Source organism: Callospermophilus lateralis, chromosome 3 (genome assembly GCF_048772815.1).
Source record: "Callospermophilus lateralis isolate mCalLat2 chromosome 3, mCalLat2.hap1, whole genome shotgun sequence".
NCBI classification, from domain to species: Eukaryota; Metazoa; Chordata; class Mammalia; order Rodentia; family Sciuridae; genus Callospermophilus; species Callospermophilus lateralis.
In genome coordinates this window covers 144,995,265-145,015,217 of record NC_135307.1, presented here as the reverse complement: position 1 = coordinate 145,015,217, position 19,953 = coordinate 144,995,265, and the positions used below count along the sequence as shown (strand labels likewise).

At 35.2% G+C, this 19,953-nt stretch overlaps 1 protein-coding gene across 4 annotated transcripts in view; it reads left to right on the top strand.

The window, feature by feature from the left end:
• Ttc23 (tetratricopeptide repeat domain 23) overlaps window positions 1–19,953 on the top strand; it is a 94,153-nt gene that overhangs the window by 4,443 nt on the left and 69,757 nt on the right. For all 4 annotated transcript variants that reach the window (XM_076848838.1, XM_076848839.1, XM_076848840.2 and 1 more), the window contains exons 2-3: window positions 12,607–12,806; window positions 18,557–18,680. In XM_076848838.1, coding sequence (XP_076704953.1) covers window positions 12,627–12,806; window positions 18,557–18,680 — 304 coding nt within the window. In that variant the 5' untranslated portion in view covers window positions 12,607–12,626. The remainder of the gene's footprint in view (window positions 1–12,606; window positions 12,807–18,556; window positions 18,681–19,953) is intronic.

Genomic DNA, 19,953 nt, shown 5'->3' with positions numbered 1-19,953 from the left:
ACCATATATGTCAGGGTTTGATTTTGGATTCTCAACTCTTTTTGGTTATTCTGTGCCCACCTTGTATCCTTACCACACTGTTTTATTGGGGATTTTTTCCCCCAGCTTTACTGAGTGATGGTTGACAAATTAAAAGTTGTACATATTTAAGGTGTACAACATGATGTTTTGATATAATTGTTACTTATGTAATGATTTCCACAATCAAGCAAGCTCATATAATCCAGTGTATCGCAATGAATTCACATGTTAAACCAACTTTCCATTCTTGGAAAAAATCCTCTTTGATTATAGTATATAGTCCTTTTTTATATGTTCCTAGATTTGTACTGTCAATATTTTTGGTGGATTTTTTGTGTCTATATTAATGAAAAATATTAGTTTGCTGTTTCCTTATGATATATTATATATTTCTTATGATGTATTAGGATAATACTAACTTTGTGGAATGAGTTGGAAAATCTCTCCTGTATTTTTGGACAGTTTGTAAAAGATACCTTTTGTTTCTTCTTTAATGGTTTGGTACAATTCACCACTGAGACACCTGGACCTAGGCTTAACTTTTTATAATCATTTTTAATTATTATTATTTTTGCTTGTGATAGATCTGTTTAGATTTTCTGTTTCTTCTCTGTTCAGTTTCAGTATTTTATATCTTTCTAGAATGTTTTCCCAATAATTCCACGGACATAAGGACCAGGTTAGTTTTTAATTCATAGTCTCATACATTCGTAATGGTTGTTATTTCCTAAGAGCCACTTACCCTGAGGGCCCTTGCCCCTCCCTCAGCCTTCTTATATCTCCCCACAAGTCAGCACCCAAAAGTTAACACCTGGAACAGCAGGGGACCTTCAGAACACAGCTACCTATACAGATTAATTGATTCCTCTGTTTTTTCAATTATTATATATTTTAAACATCACCTTTTGGAAATGGAAGACTAAGTAAGACCCCACTTTCCACCTCTTCTTCCTCCCACATAAATCTGGGGCTAATCATGTGCTTCAGTATTCTACTGGACAGGTCTGGCAGAAGGAGCAGCATCAATAGATTGGGTAAGCCTGAATGGCAGTTGTGGATACAGATTGAGAAGACTGGGAAGGCAAACCCGAAGCTGGCAGGGAGAGAGAAGTGTGTGGGGCCTGAGCTGATTTCTAACAAAATTTTAAGCCCCAGCTATGGCTATTACAAAGAAAAGGAAAGTGGTCGATGATAGGCATGTAACTCAAAGTAAGTGAATGTCTTATGCTAGAAGTGCTACTATGTGATAATATACATAGTAACATAGTACTATAACATATATTAAAACAGACACATTTTTAAGGTAAGGTCACACTGATTCAAATCTTTCCAGAAGCCAGACAGGTAACATCCCTCCATTCATTAATTCAGAGATACACATTTGCTTTGGCATTTAAACATCTCTAAAATTAGAATGGACATTGCAATTGATGAGGCAAGTCATAAATGGAGTATAAAATACCAGTGTCTAATAATCAATAATGCTGTAGATGATATGAAATTCAGGAAATGAGTGGCATGGGCAAGAAAAATCACATCCCTCTATTTGGCCTTTCACTTTGAAAGAGAGATGAATACAGAGACCTGATAAGAAACACACACATACAAACACAATGACAAATGGCAACTACTTTGCTGTCTCCATGCCCAGAGCCAGTAGGCAGTGGTAGCAACTGGCAAACCAAGCAGTGTCATTGCCCCCAGGGACAGCAGCCCCTTCACCCTGGCCAGTTATTGCCCATAGTGACAGAGGCCCAATGTTAACAGTTTTCAAAAGAAGTCAAAACCCAGTAATCTAGATCTTTATGTGAAACTCCTAATTTTAAAATAACGCCTTAATCTTTTTTAACTGTCTGACAAAAAAAAAAAAAAAAAAAGAAAAACAAAAAATGCATATAAGTTAGATCCAGCTTATGAACACTCTGATTATATATAACCTCTGTTTTAAGGATGTAATATTGAAGCAGTATGAGACAAACGGCATTTTTATGGTGAAGCCAAACAAGAAACCCCCATTTTAAAGTTTAGCAGGAGATTCAAAATTCCAGAATAACAAGTATTGCAGGGCATATTTCATATGTCATTTTAAATATTCTTTTATGACTCTCTCAATAGAAAATAAGGAAATGTGGTTATTTCAGCTGAAGATGTTACATTTCCTGTTTATAAAAATAAATGGTCACTTTTAAAATGCAAATTTATGTTCCCAAAGTAACAGCATTTTCTTTTCTGTAGTAGAAAATCACTAACTTATTAAAAGAACAGACTCATAGTTATGATCCTGTGATGTTGTGTAAGTAATTTAGCTTCTCTCAGCTTCATTGTCCACATTTATATTATAGGGGTAGGAATGCCTCCCCCTGTACCTCACATGGTTATGTAATAAGTACGGGCCACATGAGATAAAACATGGAAAGAATAGTATGTTGCGTAAATATCAGTTGTTAGTATTGCCCAAATAGTATAGATATCTGGGCAACACAGATTAATGAATCTCAGATTCTTCATCCAGGTCTCTTGCTGTGACCATAGATCATGACACCTATGAAAATGTCATCGACCTATCAGCCACTGGGTTGAGTAGATGAAGAAGCATAAGGCAAGAAAATATTTTTTCAAGTCAACCAACTTCTGGGGATCTGAAATAGCACTGAATCTCTAAACGGTGAGGTTTAGGCAAATCTTAGATGGTAACCCTAAAGGATTAGTCTTTCACATTTTCAAAGGCTACCCAGCAATGAGAGAGTTGCCTGGATCTTACATCAGCCTCAGTGGCTTTCTCACAGTTTGACCTTTGGCTGCTTCCTTCCTCTCTGTTTTATTTTTCATTCTGTATTTCTTTATAGGGGATAGAAAATGTTCTACTTTTTTGTTAGTGGACATCTTTTCTGATGCAAATGAACAGCTCTGTTCATTATTCTGAAGGAGTCTGTTTCAACATTTATCCTTCAGATATCCAGTCTGTTTCAACATTTATCTCTATCTAATCTCAAATCTCATTTGGAAGAAAGCATGGAATAAGTTATTCATTTTTAAAAAGGAAAATAAAATTGTTGTCTTTAAAAAATGTCATTCATAACTAGTGATGTGTTTTAACTTCCAAGTTTGATATTTTCATGTAAGTTTTCTCCTACAACCTCAACTTCAGTCTGGTTGAAAATTAGTTGGTTGTCTTATCCAAATGACCACCCTCCTTTATGTTACTACTTTTCTTTGTGGAATCAGGGTTTTTAGGGATTGTGAACTTTTTTTTCTGTAAAGGACGAGACAGTGAGTATTTTAGGTTTCAATGGCCAGAGGGTTTCAGTCACTACTCACCTCTGCTATTATAGTGCAAAAGCAGCCATAAACAATATGTAAGGAAACTAATGTGGCTACGTTCCAATAAAACTTTATTTATGAAAACTGGGCCAAATTTGGCCCAGGGCCATAGTCTACCAACCCCTGTTTTCAAGACACAAAATGAAAATGTCATGGTTATTCAACTGGGCCAAATTTGGCCCAGGGCCATAGTCTACCACCCCCTGTTTTCAAGACACAAAATGAAAATGTCATGGTTATTCTTGACTATCCTCCTTTAAGTTATACATCCAAGCAATTCTCAAACATCCAAGCTATGATCCATTCTCAAGTTATGATTATTCCTTTCAGTAATTCCCCTCATCACTTCTCTCTCTTCTTTTCCTGCTGCTGCTGTGGAACTAATTTCATTCTGTATAATTACAGTAATATTCAACTGGAAGTCAGGGAAAGACCATTCCACCATATATACATTTATTGAAGATGTATGATAATTTCTTGGGAGAACTTTCAGACACATATGAAATATTATAAATTTATTATTAAGGACAATGCCTTGTAATCAGCATATAAATTACAGAAAATAAAACTTGATGAAATCCTGGTTGATAGGTCACGGTTAAAAATGGTTATGCAACATTGCTCAGATTTATAATTTCCCAAGGTCTACAATGATTACAATTGTGATGTTAGGTAGAACACAGACATACTTTTTAAAATATTAATACTATGTTTGTATTTTAATGTGGATTAGGGGAAAATGTAGCTAGCATATCAAACCCATAATACCATTCATTCATTGTTAGGATGAGTCTGAAGTAAGCATTTACATTTTTAATAAAGTATCTGGATTGAAAGAAAAGTTAACAATAATAAGTGCAGGCAGACTACAGACACAGAAAAAGTCATCAGGATGGTACTAGAATATTGAAAATCAGTGTTTGATTATTATATTATATTATATTATATTATATTATCTCATAGTTTGATTTTTATATTTCTCCAGTATTTACAGATCAATGTCATGGAACATTTTCATTTCCTTTTCCTGGGGAAAACTTTCAGTTGCTCACCCCTTCCTGCCCATTAAATTCAATCAAATGGTTGGCCTGAAGTCAATGCCTTCTTAGCCTGAAATCACAATTTCCACTTTTCCCTTATCTTAAGGGTTCCCAAACAATGTTCAAAAAAATGATAATTCCATAAAATTTAATCAATACTTCAGAAAAAAGATGATTTTCATGGTCAAAAGTTTGGAAAATGCTTCTATATCTTTTCTCTAGGATACTTGTCATTGTACCATAGTAAAAGTTTTGAGAAGATAAAGAAATTGTTGGTACCCATTTATTTGATCATGAAATCCTCCTTTTGTGGAGCCAATATTTGGGTTTACCAACTCATTAGATCCCCTTTGTCAATGACCTCTCTTTGTGAAATATCTTGTGGCTCTCCTGTGCTGTGGCAAATGATGTTCTTTCCCATGCCCCACCTTATAGTTTACCAGCAGTTAGTCATATATTGATTTCACTTTAACACTTTCAAACTCTTACAAATTATTCACTTTACTTGGGATGATTTTTCTTCTCTATCTTTGCTCTGAAATCTTTTCAAACAAGACGAACCATCACAGCAGCAATGATTCCTGTTTCTGAAGTCTTAACCACTAATGCCTCTTCCAATGTCTGTACCAGCTAGTATCATGCTCATGTGTACCTAATCTATTTGCCTGCTGGATCTCACATTTCTTGGGATTACTGTTTTCCATATAGTGTTTTAGCCCGGTATATTGCTTTTAGTTGTTAATAAATAAGGAAATGATAAAAGCATAGAATTTCAAAATGTTTTCTGTGGTAAATAGTAGAATTGGAGTTTGACATATCTGGGCAGGAGAGGGGGAATGAGAAGGCATCTCTGACCTATGCATATTTTTAACAGCTTTATTATTTGGCAAATAAATGTATACAATTTGATAAGTTTTGACATATGTGTACACCCATGAAACTATCTTGAGAACATATTCATCATCACTAGGAGTGATGTTCCTTCTTTCTCCCTTCCCACATTTCCCCTCCTCTCTTCACTCCCCTTCACACCACCACCCCCTTTCCTAGTTCAAGGACATCACTGATTGGCTTTTAATCACTATCCATTGCTTTAAATTTTCTCAAAATTTATATAAATAGAATCACACATATGTATTCTCTTTCATCCGAGTTTCTTCCCTTGACATAGCTATTAAGAGATTTATTCATGTGGTAGCATAGTCAATCCTTTTTAATGCTGAGTAGTATTTCATTATATAGCTACATCACGGTTTGCTCATCCATTTACCTACTGATAGACAGTTGAGCTGATTCTAGTTTTTTGGCTATTAAAAATAAAACTGCTATGAACATTTACATACAAGTCTTTATGTGAACATCAGCTTTCATTTCTCTCATGTAAATACCTTGGAATGAAATGACATCAAAAGCACAGACAACAAAAGAAAAAAAAATAGATAAGTTGAACTACATCAAAATTTTAAACTTTTGTGTATCAAAGGATGCTATCAACATAGGGGAAAAGGAACCTATCAAATAGGAGAAAATATATGCAAATAATATCTGATGAGGGGTTAAGATCTAGGATATCTAAAGAACTCTTACAAAGCAAAATTAAATTAAAAAAACTCAATTTAAAAATGGGAAAAGGATTTGAATAGACATACATGGCAATAAACACTTGAAAAGATGTTCAACACCTGTAATCATTAGAGAAATGTGAATGAAAGCCTCCATGAGATATCACTTCACAGCCATTAGGTTGGCTGTTACATAAAGAGAAAGAATGTCATATCTAGGAAAGCTTTGTCTAACTTGGAGTCATAGGGTTTTCCTCTAGATGTTTTTATAGTTTTTGGTTTTAAAGTTAGCCCTATGTCCCATTTTGAGTCAATTCTTGTATATAGCGTGAGGTTTGGATCAAAGGGGTTATGTTTTTATTTTTTGTTTACATGTGAATTTCCAGTTGTTCCAGCATATTTGTTGAACAGGCTGTTTTTTTCTCCAGTGAAATTTCTTTGCTGCTCTATTAATAATCTGTTGTTTGTTTATGTGGGTCCGTTTGGGACTGTATTCTGTTCAATTGGTCTATTTGTTTATCTTAACAGTAATTCCAAGTGCCTTGCCTACCGCAGCTTTATAATATCTCTTAAGGAAAAGTTATGTTAATTCTTCAACTCTGTTCTACTCTACAAAGTCATTTTGGTTTGTAGATCCTTTGTGTTTTCATATGAACTTTAGAAATTTTGTCAGTTCCTACCAAAACCCAAACCCATGCAGATATTTAAATTAGGATGGCTTTAAAGGTGTAGATCAATTTGGGGAAAATTAACATTTTAATGTTGAGTCCTCTATCTAACCCAGGAACATGATGTGTGTTTCCAGTTGTTTAGGCCTTACTTACTTTCTCTCTCTCTCTCTCTCTCTCTCTCTCTCTTTTAAGTTTCTCTTACTAGTGTTGTGGAGTTTTAATTTTTGTTCAGCTCTTATTCATCTTTTGGAAGCTTTATTCTTATTTCCTATTTTATGCTAATGCATGTAATATTGTAGTTTAATTTCAATTTGATTGTTAATTGCTGATATATAAAGGAATATTTTATTTTTCCATATTTTTATTGGTGCATTATGATTATACATAATGGTGGAATTCATTGTTACATATTCGTACATGTACATGATACAACAATATAATTTGACCATATCATTCCCCAGCTTTCCCTCTCCTCTTCCCTCCCTTTGGTCCCTTTATTTTATGTATCTCCCTTTGACTTAGAAATATTATTTTATATAATGATTGTATTATATAACTTTGCTAAACTCACTTACTAGTTCTTATTTGTAGACTTTTTTGCATGTTCTATCAGATTCTCAACATAGTAATCTTTGTTTTACTTCATCTAATCTGGAAATCTTTTTCTTCACCTCCCCCCTCCCCCCCACTTTCCTCCTCCATCTCCTCTCCCCTCCCCTCCCCCTCTCCTTCCCTCTCCCCCTCCTCCTCCTCCTCTATCTTCTTCCTCATTGACTACACTGGCTAGAAGCTCCAGTACAATGTCAAAGTATTGAAAGTGAACCTCCTTGTCTTGTTTCTGATCTTGGAGGTAAAGCATTCAGTCTTTGACCTTTGAGTCTGATTTTAGTTGTAGGCTGTTCATAGATGCCTTTTATCTGGTTGAAGAAGTACAATTCCATTCCAATTTTGCTAAGAATTTTTTTATTAGATTTTTGTCAAGTACCTTTTCTGTGTTGATTGAGATAATCATATAGTTTTTCTTTTTAAAATTAATATAGTGAATCACATTACCTGATTTTTAAATGTTCAGCCAGTCTTGCATTGCTGAGATAAATCACTTGACCCATGATGTATTCCCTTTTATATATTGCTGGGTCTAATTTGCTAACTTTTTTGTGAATTTTTTTTTAATCTGTGTTTCTGAGGCATATTTTCTTGTAACATGTTTGTCTTATTTTCTTATCAAAGTCTCACAGAAAGAGTCAGGAAGTATTCTCTCTTCTTCAATTTTCTGGAAGATGTGGTGTGGAATTCATATTCTAGCTTCCATAAATATATGGTACAATTCCCTAATGAAGCCATCTAGGTCTGGAGTTTTCTCTTTTAGGCTTTTAAAATATAAATTTAGTTTCTTTAATAGATATTAGGCTATTTTTCTCCAGTGAAATTTCTTTGCTGCTCTTGAGTAAGCTTTAGTAGTTGTGACTCTAAAGGCATTTGTCCATTGTTGTTGAATTTGTTGACATAAAGGTACTCAAATTGTTCTATTGTTAACCTTTTAGTATTTGTAGAATCTTTATTGATGTCTGCATTCTCAATACTGCTAATGATGATTTGTGTCTTCTCTCCCTTTTCCTGACTAGCCTGATTAGAGGTCATGTTACTGATCTTAAAGAACCAGCCTTTGGTTTCATTGACTTATCTATTTTTCTATTTTTATTTCATTGAATTATGAGTTTAGCATTATTATTTATTATTATTTTTTTCATCTGTTTATGTTTAGTTTAATTTACTCTTCATGTTTATGAAGGTTAATGAAGGTGGTTAATTTAAGACCCTTCTACTTTTCTAATATAGGTATTTAATGCTATAAATTTCCTCATAAGGACTGCTTTTATGTCATTTTTAATTTTTTATATGTTGTGCTTTTATATTAATTCAATTCAAACTACTTTCAAATTTCCTTTTTTTGGTCTTTTAAAAAAATTTTATTTGTTATTTTAAGTTATACATAACAGCAGAATGTATTTTGATATATCATACATACATGGAGTATAACTTCCCATTCTTTTTTTTTTTAACATCAGAAATTTATTAGTTGCTCAAAACATTACATTGATCTTGACATATCATATATCATACATTTGTTTCAAATGGGGTATGAATTCAAATTTCCTTTTTTATTTCTTTGACCCAGGGTGTATTTAGAAATGTGTTGCTTAGTTTCTAAATATTTGAACAAATGATCTCTTTCTATTATTGATTTATGATTTAATCCATTGTGGTCAATGAAGAATATGCTTTGTATTACTTCACTCCTTATAACTGTATTGAAACTTGTTTTATGACCCCAAATAAAATCTGTTTTAGTCAATGTCCATGTACACTTGAAAAATATATGTATTCTTTTTTGGGTAGAATGTTGTAATAAATGCCAAATCAAGTTGCTTGATGATATAGTGCAATCTTCTATATCCTTAGTGATTTTCTACCTCCTTGGTATATCAATTATTGACAGAAATAATTAATCACCTGACTATAATTGAGGATTTATTGATTTCTCCTTACAACCCCATCCATTTGGGGGCATATATTTTGAAGCTGCTATTGTATATATAAACATTTGGGTGATTATGTCCTCCTGATGAATTGACCCCTTTATCATTATGAAATTATTTTCTTTATCCTTGGTAATATTCTTTGCTGCAAAATCTACTTTGATATTAATATAGTTACTTCAAGTTTGTTTTTGATTAATTTTTGAATTTTCCATCCTTCCACATTTAATCTCTTTGTCAATATTTAAAGTGAATTGCTTGTGAGCTACTACATGTAGTTGAGTTTTGACTTTTTATTCATTATGATGATCTCTGTCTCTTAATTGGGGTTTTGAGACCACTAAAATGTAATGAGTTAGATTTAGTTCTATCTCCTTGCTATTTTCTCTCTGTCCCATCTGTACTTTGTTCATCTTTTCCCCTTTTTCTGTTGGATAATTTTTCTAACTCCATCTAGTCTCTCTTGTTAACTCAATAATTTGAAAATCTTTCTTTTGTTATTTTAATGGTTGCCATAGCTTTGTACTATATGTTTTTAACTTGTCTCTATCTTCAAGTAACATTATACCCATGTACATCTTCACAATTCACAATCTCATCCCTGCCTTTCAGATCTAGATTTCCATTTGCTTTTGTTTTCCTTCCTTCTGAAAGACTTCCTTTAACATTCCCTTGAGAACATAGCAGTGAAAGTTTGCTGGTGATTAACTGTTGCAGGTTTTATTTTTGAAGAAAGTTTTACTGGTACAAAATTTGAGATTTACAGCTTTTTCCCCCTTTCCTTTCCTTAAAAATGTTGCTTTACTCTTTCCTGATATCCTTTTTCCTCCAAGAAATCTGATCTCATCTTTATCTTTTAAAGTACATAATGTTTTCTCCCCCCACACACTTTTGATTACTTTTAAACTTTTCTCTTTCTCATGTTTTTGAGCAATTTTGTCACTAGGTCCTTGGTGTGGTTTCTTCACGTTACTTGTGTTTATTGCTTGTTGAGCTTCCAGGATGTCTAGCTTTATACTTTTCTCAAATTTGGAAAAATTTTGACCATTAGTTTTCCCCATATTGTTTCTGCCCCACCCCACCCTGCTTCAATCCTCTTGCCTTTAGAGACTTAAATCTCATTTATATTGAGTAACTTGAAGTTGCTTCATAGCTTGGTGATTTAACTTCCATTTTGATTATTTCTATTGCAAATCTGCTCACCTTTCATCTGTAATATCGAATTTGCTTTTGATCCTACTGTATTTTTCATCTCATTATAATTTTCATATCTCCTGTTCATTTGGGTCATATATATATATATATCTTCCATGTCTCTATTTACCTTTTTTTTCTTTTTTGATACCGGGGATTGAATGCAGGGTCACTTAACCACTGAGCCACATCCCCAGCCCTTTTTTATATTTTATTTAGAGATAGGGTCTCACCAAATTGCTTAGGACCTTGCTAAGTTGCTGAGGCTGCCTTTGAATTTGCAATCCTCCTGCCTCAGCCTCCCAAGCCACTAGGATTACAGGTGTGCACCACCATGCCCAGCTCTATTTACCCTTTTAAACTGATGGAATACAATTATTATAATTGTTTTAATGTATTTTTTTTCTAACTCAGCATCTGTGCTAATTTGGGGTCAGTTTTGATTAATTGATTATTCTCTCTTTTTTTTCTCTTTCTCATCTAAAATTTTAATTTTTGTTTTTGAAGTAATGTTAAAATAAATGCTTTTAAAAATAAATGTTGAAATTAAATTTCCTATGAATAAAATGCTGTGTTTTAAAATCTAAAAAAAGAAATGAGGAAAATCAAAGGATGGGTACCAACAATATGTAAAGCACAGGAAATCAAAGACAAAATTAATCACAGTTGATTTTTTTTTTCCTGAACTGTTCTGGTTAAACAGTGTATTCTTTTTGATGATTGGCAATTTTAGACAAACAGAAAAACCATTATTGTATGTTCTGTACATCTCTAGGTAGTAGAGTTTCCACTGCAACTTTACAGCCACATCAATGTTTATAGCAGCACAATTCACAATAGCTAATCTGTGGAACCAACCTAGATGCCCTTCAATAGATGAATGGATAAAAATATATGGCATATATACCCAATGGAATATTACTCAGCAATAAAAGAGAATAAAATCATGGCATTTGCAGGTAAATAGATGGAGTTAGAGAAGATAATGCTAAGTGAAGTTAGCCAATCCCAAAAAACCAAATGCCAAATGTTTTCTTTGATATAAGGAGGCTGATTCATAGTGGGATCGGGAGTGGGAACATGGGAGGAATAGACAAACTCTAGATAGGGCAGAGGGTTGGAGGGGAAGGGAGAGGGCATGAGGTTATTAATGATGGTGGAATGTGATGATCATTATTATCCAAAGTACTGGTATAAAGACACAAATTGGTGTGAATATACTGTGTATACAACCGTAGATATGAAAAATTGTGTTCTACATGTGTAATAAGAATTATAATGCATTCCACTGTCAAATATAAATAAAACAAAGATTAATTTAAAAATAAATAAATAAATAAATATAATTAAATGATTATTCTCTTTATAAAGGGCCTTATTTTCCTGCCTCTTTTATGATTTGTTAGATGTGTCTGAATAGTGCTCAGTGTAGGGCTAATTATTCCCCAATGTGGAGATTAAACTTCAAAGTACTTTGCCCAATGCCTCATGAGTTGTTTTTCTATTCTAGATTTGTAGGAATAAGCACTGCCAGCCCTGTGTGAGTGCTAGGCATTGTTCTTTTTAATCCTATTGGAGAATTCTTTTCTCCAGACTCCAGAGTAGTTGCTCAGTAGATGCTGATCAGTATCTTTCTCCATACTTGAGGGGTCCCTCTGCTTACCTCCAGAGTCCTCTCTCTGGGCAGTCTTCTACAGTAATCTGCCATCTTAGTCACCAAGAGGCTCAGCTTAATATCCTCAATTTACATAGTTCACCTGGTCACTTCTAGGTGCACAGCGTCTTGATACTCTCTGAAAGCAATGAACTGGGATGATCTTGGGTTGAACTTTATTTTTTCCATCCACCAGGAACACTGTCTTATTGCCTGAGTCCTGTTTCTTGAAACCATTGTTTCATAGCTTATCTGTCTGTGGGTTGTTGATTTGTTTTGTTTACTGGTTGACTGGCCATTTTAAGCAGTAAGGATATTACTCCTTTTTGGCCAGAAGTTGAAGGTTCAACAACAGTCATTTATTTTCTGCCTCAAGTTCAGTTGCAGTTCAGTTGATCCAATATGAACCCACTGAGAGCTGTTGAGGCTCAGCTAATTTTACTGATGATCTTTTGGGTTATTATGTTACTAATTTCAAGCCAGTCATAGGTATAATGATGAAATTTTTAGATTTTAACCTCAATTTCTAGGGAAAAATATATATTTCTAAAAAGTAACTGTGGAAATTATCCTTTAACCCCTTTCTTTTTTATTTAAATTTAGAGGACAATGTATCAAAAAATATGCAAGAATCACAGGAATCCCACTTAACCAACCATCTAGATGAAGTTGTTGCTGCTGTCAGCATCACTCCTAAAACGAAGATCCAAAACAAGCTGCCACAGACAGTGCTGTTCCAGCCACCACGAGAGAAACTCCACCTCTGTGAAGAGAAAGCAAAGTCCTTTTCCAGCAGTCACGATGTAAGGAACGTTTTACTTCCTTTCCTGTACTCTGGAAATTGGGCTATCATGCATGACCAAAAGAAGTAGAGTACTTTAGATTACGTTCCTAATCTCAGGAGTGTGAGTGCCTTTACTGTAGCATGAGTGACTATAGGCCCTTAGGGCTCCAAGCCCAGCAGTTGGTGTGGTCAGGGATAAATACGTTTTGAGCTTTTACCACATGTCTGGTAATGCAACACAACGCAGATGAAGCTTCTAGAGTTTAGAATTCCTTTTCTTTAATCTTCTTGGTCTGTGCACAATTCTTTCCCATCTTCCCCTCAGAAGTTTTTTGATTCCCTCCCCACCTTCAGAAATTTTATTCATTTACTCATCCAGGCCATTCATTTATTTCACATTCATGTATTTCACAAATGCCCATTATATACCTAATATGTGCCAGGTGCCATGAAGGTGCCAAAGGCCCAGAGGGGAAAGCACAGCCAAGAGCCCAGAGGGATATATCACTGTTGATAATGGTAGTCAGTGTGATAAGTTCTGAGAGAGACACAAACTGCGAAAGACATACATGCAAAAACAGAATGGGGCAGGCAGTAAGCCTGGAGTGGGTGCAGGGATAGCAAATAAAGCACACTTTTAGGATAGAAGTTGCTTGGTCGGCACTAGTTATTGTGCTTAGGAGTTGGCCAGGTGACACAGAGGACAAAAGTGTTCTGGAAAAAAGTAATAGATGCTGAAAAGCTGTGGACCTTAGGGGGCACAGTCCAACTGGGGAACTACAAGAAGCTGTCTAGGATAAAGGTTCTCGTGACATAGGGACATGAAGCTGGATTATGGGTAGGATCTGGGCCTGGAAGACACTCTGTGCCCAGAAAAAGAGTTTTGATTTCTCATAAAGCTATTTGAGGAATTTTCTAGGATTCTAAACAGGAGAAAGCTATGAGCAGGTTTGAGTTTAAGAATGATCGTTTCTGCAGACTTTCAGAGGATGTATGAGAAAAGAATGAAATTGGAAGAAGAGGAGAATGTATGTCATTATCCTGGCAAGGGATTATGAGGGCCTGAACTAAGGGGGACAGAGACAGCAGAGGTGCTGAGACCTTTTGAAGGGAATGTAGAATCGAAAATTGGTGGGACTGGATGATCAAGGGAACACAGGAGAAGGAGAGCCAGGCAGATGGGATATGGAAGACCCTAAGTTAGGTCTCAGTTTGCTCAGATGATTGGAGGCTTTGCCTGTGCCTTTCACCCATAAAGTGAATATAGTAGAAGAGCAAGATTAAAGCAAGAGGTCATGAATTGGTTTTGAGTCTGTGCTTATTCATTGTATACCTGATGTTTATTTGGTACCTACCATGTGCCAGGCCCTATGGTAGGTAGGATTTTGGTCAGTAGTTTTCCTCAACCAAAGTTCTACAAGAGAATTAATCCTAATGCCCAAAGGCATTTAGCATATATAAAGAACTATCTTCTCTTTTATGTGTCCAGATGGTACTAAAACATTTCTGTGATCTCTGGTTCTTGGGACACCAAAGTGAATAGGACAAAGTACATACCCTCATGGAGCTACAGGGCAATTGACATTGTCAGTAAACCAGATAGTGGGCCCACTGTGGTCAGGGAGGGCCTCTGTGAGGAGGTAACAAATGAGCTGAGAACTGAGAAACAGAAGAACCAGCATGGAAGAAATGAGTTTAGGGATAGGAAAGAGCACAGGTAAAATCTGCAAGGTAGGCACAAGTGTTAGGAGTGGAGGTATTGGGCTGTAATGCAGTGTGGTTAGAAAAACCATCAGTTCACTTAGGGCCTTGAGGATTGAGTGCTTTGTGCCCTGGAAGATCCTGAAAGAATCAATGGGGATCCACATGGTATTCTTTACTTTTAAAAATATTCATTTTGGGGATTGGGGCTATAGCTCAGTGGCAGAGTGCTTGCCTAGCATGTATAAGCATCCTTAGCATCACATAAAAATAAACAAATACAAAGAAGATATGCTGTCTATCTACAACTACAAAAAGATTTTTCAAAAATATCCATTTTGGGGGCTGGGGTTGTAGCTCAGTGGTAGAGCACTTGTCTTGTACGTGTGAGGCCCTGGGTTCGATCCTCAGCAGCACATAAAAATAAATAAATAAAAATAAAGATATTGTGTCCATCTACAACTAAAAAAAATTTTAAAAATATCAATTTTGGAAAAAATATCCATTAACTTTATTTTATAATACTTTTTGAGTTAGGTTAGGTTAGTTTTCACCAGTTGTTAACATTTTCTTTATGCTTTTTTTAGGGCTTATTGGGGTTTTTTTTGTTTGTTTGTTTGTTTGTTATTCTTTTCTTTTTTTTTTTTGTTTGTGTTGTTGTTGTTATTGTTTTTTCAGGTGGGATAAAATCCAGGACCCCATGCTTGTTAAGCCCACTCTGCCACTAAGCCACACCCCCAGCCCACTTTATTATTCACCTTTATTCTTTCTCTCTTTATCTCTCTCTCTCTCTTTCACTCCTCGGATGTTTTGTCTGAGAGTAGGTTACAGATATTATTATCCTTTACCTCTAAATACTTCAGTCTATTCCTTAAGAATAAGGATTAAAATTAAGAAATTATTATTAGTATAATGCTATTACCTAGTCTATAAGCCATATCCATATTTCTCCATGAAAAAGTCATTTGGGGGAAAAAATCAGATCCATAGTCCAATCCATGATTTCATGTTGAATATAGATATCATGTCTCTTTAGTTGCCTTTAATCTGCAACAGTGAACCCATATTTGTCTTTCATGATCTCAGTGCTTTCAAAAAGCACATTTCAACTATTTTGTATACCATCTCTCCATTTGAATTTGTGTTATCTTTCCTTGTGATTCAACTCAGATTATGCATTTGAGGCAGGAGTAGCACAAGCACGACTCTAGAGCCTTCTGGGTGCATCATAGGAGAAGGTACATAGGTCTATTGGTCTCATTACTGTGATGCTAACCTTGAACACTGGGTTAAGGTACTGTCTGACAAGCTTGTACATTGTAGAATTACTATTTTTCCCTTTGTAAGTAAGTATTTTGTGGGGAGATGCATCAAGACTGTGTATATACTTAAAACTTCACCCCTTAGTTTTAGCATCCACTGATGATTCTCACCTGAATCCATCATTATTATGAGATTTGTCAAATAGCAAATCTCTGACTTTGGTATTCTTTCAGCATTTATTTGTTTGCATTCCATATAAGAGCTTTCTCTTCTTCACATTTCATTTGCTGTTCATTTATTATATCAATACAAGTTCAGAAAATTGTGTTTTACAACCCATCATTTTTATCAAAGCTTGAATTGTCTAATATTTCCAGTGGGAGCCCCTTCAAGCTGGCTAAGTCCCTGATTTACCACTCACTCTTTGAGTACATTCTTAAGTTATGACACAGTAAGATTTTTTAGGTTCATCTTGGGCTTCCTTGTTCCTTATATCCATACAAGCTAATCAAAGAGTAAAACATTAAGTAAAAACTAAATATCCAGTAACAGTGGATTGAGTAACTCAATTATGTTTTGTCTAAGCAATAAAATGCTGTGCAGCCATTAAAACTTTTATCATAGAAGATGACATGGGGGATGTTCATAAATTTAGAAGAACAGGTTGCAAACCTACAGCTTATGAGTCTGTTTTGAAAAAGAAAAAGTATGTAGATAGATTCATGAAATTAATGATAAAGGGATATTTAGTTACCTCATTATCTCCAGAAGGTGAGCTTGCAGACGATGTTTAGTTTTCACCTTTTTGCTCTTTTGCATTTTGACAAGCATGCACTACTTTTGTAATAAGAAATATGATACTGTAGAAAACGGCCACAGCCCCACCTTCTTTCAATGCTATGGGGTAAGCATCCTCCCTCACCTTCCTCCTATTGGGTCACAGAAGTGACTCTCCTGTGGTTAACTGGATGTGTGTTTTTGTCAAGAAAAAAAAAATATTGTTTCAGGGTTAAAGTGTTTCTAGTTGGCATTGCCCAACATGCACACTGGATCTTCTAGACCTTCTCCACAACTCTGTTCTCATTCCTATTTTTCTTCCTCTTTGCCCACTTCAGCTGGTTTTTATTAGGTGTCTTACCTCCCATCTCTTCTCTTGCTATTCTTGCTAATCTGTTGCTACTGAACACCCTAAAACTTAGTGAGTGAAACAAATCATTCATTTTACTCATGAGCCTGCAATTTGTGCATAGCCCAGTGGAGTCTGGTCAGCTGTGCTTCATGTAGTATCTGCTGGCCTAGGTGGGCATAGAGACTCTACTGTCAAGATGGCTCACTCATATGGTTGACAGAGCATTGAGTGGATTAGTTGGTATTAGCAGTTCAAGCCTTTCCACGGAACCACTTAGTCTTCCTCATGGTAAGGTGGGTGGGTTCTGTATTACTTTACTTTAGGGCTGCCATGAAAAAGTACCACAGGCTGTGGGTCTTAAACAGCAGAAGTGTATTTTCTTGCAGTTCTGAAGGTTGGAAGTCCATGAAGGGGTTGATAAGATTGATTTCATTCTGACGCTATTCTCCTTGGCTTCCAAATGGCTGCTCTGTGTCCTCACAAGGTCTTTTTTTCTGTGCACATGCATCCCTGGTTTCTCTTTCTCTTCTTATGTAAGGACATCAGTCATATTGGATTAGGACCTTCTTAATGGCCTCATTTTAACTTTATCACCTCTTTAAAGGCCTTATCTCCAAATATGGTTGCATTCTGAGGTACAGGACATTGAAACTTCAATATATAAATTTGGAAGGGACATAATTTAGCCCATGTTCAGGTTCCAGGAGTGACACCCAAGAAGAAAGAGAATTGGAAGCCATTAGTTCCTTAAGACTTGGGCCTGAAAAATGGCACCACGTCATTTTCTCCACAACAGCAGGAGCTGTTAATGGAGGTACAATTGGAAAACCTAGGGGATGATTACATGTCTGTTCTACTTTTTAATTTTTTTTCTTTATCCCATTACATTTTTTACTTTTAAATGTACTAGAAGTTGAATTCATTTCTTATGTTTACTAATTATTTCACCTGACCATATGAGCACTCTACCACGTAAAATGAATCAAATAGTCTCAAAGTTAAGATCCAAAGTGAAGGGGACAGACATCCCCACTCATCTCTGGATGGAAAGAATGTCAAAGAATTTCAAAACTGTGTTTTAAAATTATCAGCCTTGCTTTGAATATATAGCGCCTCAGGGCTGACTTGAAACTGGGAATCCACGGTTCTTATTCTTTTTGTCCTAGCTCTGATTGAAAATGTGCTTCCCACTGCTTTAATAAAGTCTGCTTGCCAGTCCTGCTGATTTTATTTGCTGTGCTACTGACAAAGGCTGTGAAGGAAGATTTCAAATCAAGACTGAAAATGTGTTATTTGAAAACCACTACCAATTGCCCACTTGTACCTGAATATGCAGGAGCCGTTAATGGAGGGACAGTTGGAAAACCTAGGGGATGATTACATGTCTGTTCTACTTTTAAATTTTTTTCTTTATTCCATTGCATTTTTCACTTTTAAATGTACTATAAGTTGTATTCATTTCTTATGTTTACTATTTATTTCACCTGACCATATGAGCACCTTACTATGTAAAATGAATCTTTTTTTGTGATGTATTCCAAGTGCCTAGAGCCATGTTGAGAACATATTAGACAATCAATAAATGTTGCATGGATAAGAGTGTAAGTAGATGTTATACTTTGTAACTCTTGAGTTTTAAGCCATCTAACTAATAAGCTCATTTCTTTTCCTAACAGTATAAACAGGCTGTCAAGGAGCTTGTGCGTTATGTAGCATTGGCAAGAATTTGTTACGGCAACTCCCATTGGAAAATAGCAGAGGCACATGTCAATCTGGCTCAAGGGTACCTCCAGATGAAAGGTGAGCTCATCTCAAGTGGAGGAGGACCTAAGTTAGTTGGTTACTGCTATGCTCCCCAAATCTGATTCCCACTTAACTAGAAGGACTAGGTTTTGGATATTCTCCTCAAATATTGAGAAGCCATTTCCTTTTGAATTAATAAGGCATATAACATAATAATAATCAAAGGGAAAAGGAAAGGAAAACTGTAATCTTTGGGTTTTGTTTTTTCATGATCTTAAGATTAGGGTTCGGGACTGGTGTTGTGGTTCAGTGGTAGCACATGCATCTGGCATGTGTGAGGCACTGGGTTCGATCCTTGGCACCACATAAAAATAAATAAGTAAAAGAGAGGTATTGTATCCATCTACAGTTTAAAATATATATATATATATATATATATATATTTTTTAAATATATAAATATATATATAAAATATATATTTATATATATATAAAGATTAGGGTTCTTAGGAGACAATCTATTAGGTCAGAAGGTATTGCAGGAAAAATAAAACAAAACACAAGGCAAGGAATAAGGGAATTCATTCACATTTTTTTTTTGTTTTGTTGGTACCAGGGATTGAACCCAGAGGTATTTAACCAGTGAACCACATCCTCAGCCCTTTTTCATATTTTATTTAGAGAAAGAATCTTGCTGAGTTGCTTTAGGACTTTGCTTAGTTGCTGAGACTGACTTTGAAAACTTGCAATCCTCCTGCTTCAGCCTCCCAAGCCATTAGGATTATATGGGCCACTGCACCTGGCTATTTGCATTTTTGATGGAGAGTCTCTTGACTCTAAATAACAATAAATAAATAAATAGATAGATAGATAGATAACAAATTGGCATAACTAAAATGTATTGGCTTATACAACTTAAAAATCCAAGGGTAAGGCTTCCTTTAGACTTAGCATATCTGATGTTCAAACAAAGTGGCCAGGTTTCTATTTCTCTTTTCTCAGCATTGGTTCTAGTTTTCTTTGCTTTTTAAAAATATTTTTATTTGTTCTTTTTCACCTATAAAAAATATACTCTGACATAGTATACATACATAGAGTATAACTTTGACATAGTGTATACTTCGACATAGTTTACATACATAGTGTATAACTTATTCTAATTAGGATCCCATTCTTATGGTTATACATGATATGGAATTACTCTGGTCATGTATTCATATATGGACATAGGAAAGTTATGTCTGATTCATTCTCCTGTCTTTCCTATTCCCATCTCCACTGTCTTCCCTTCATTCCCCTTTGTCTAATTCAATGAACTTGTATTCTTCCCC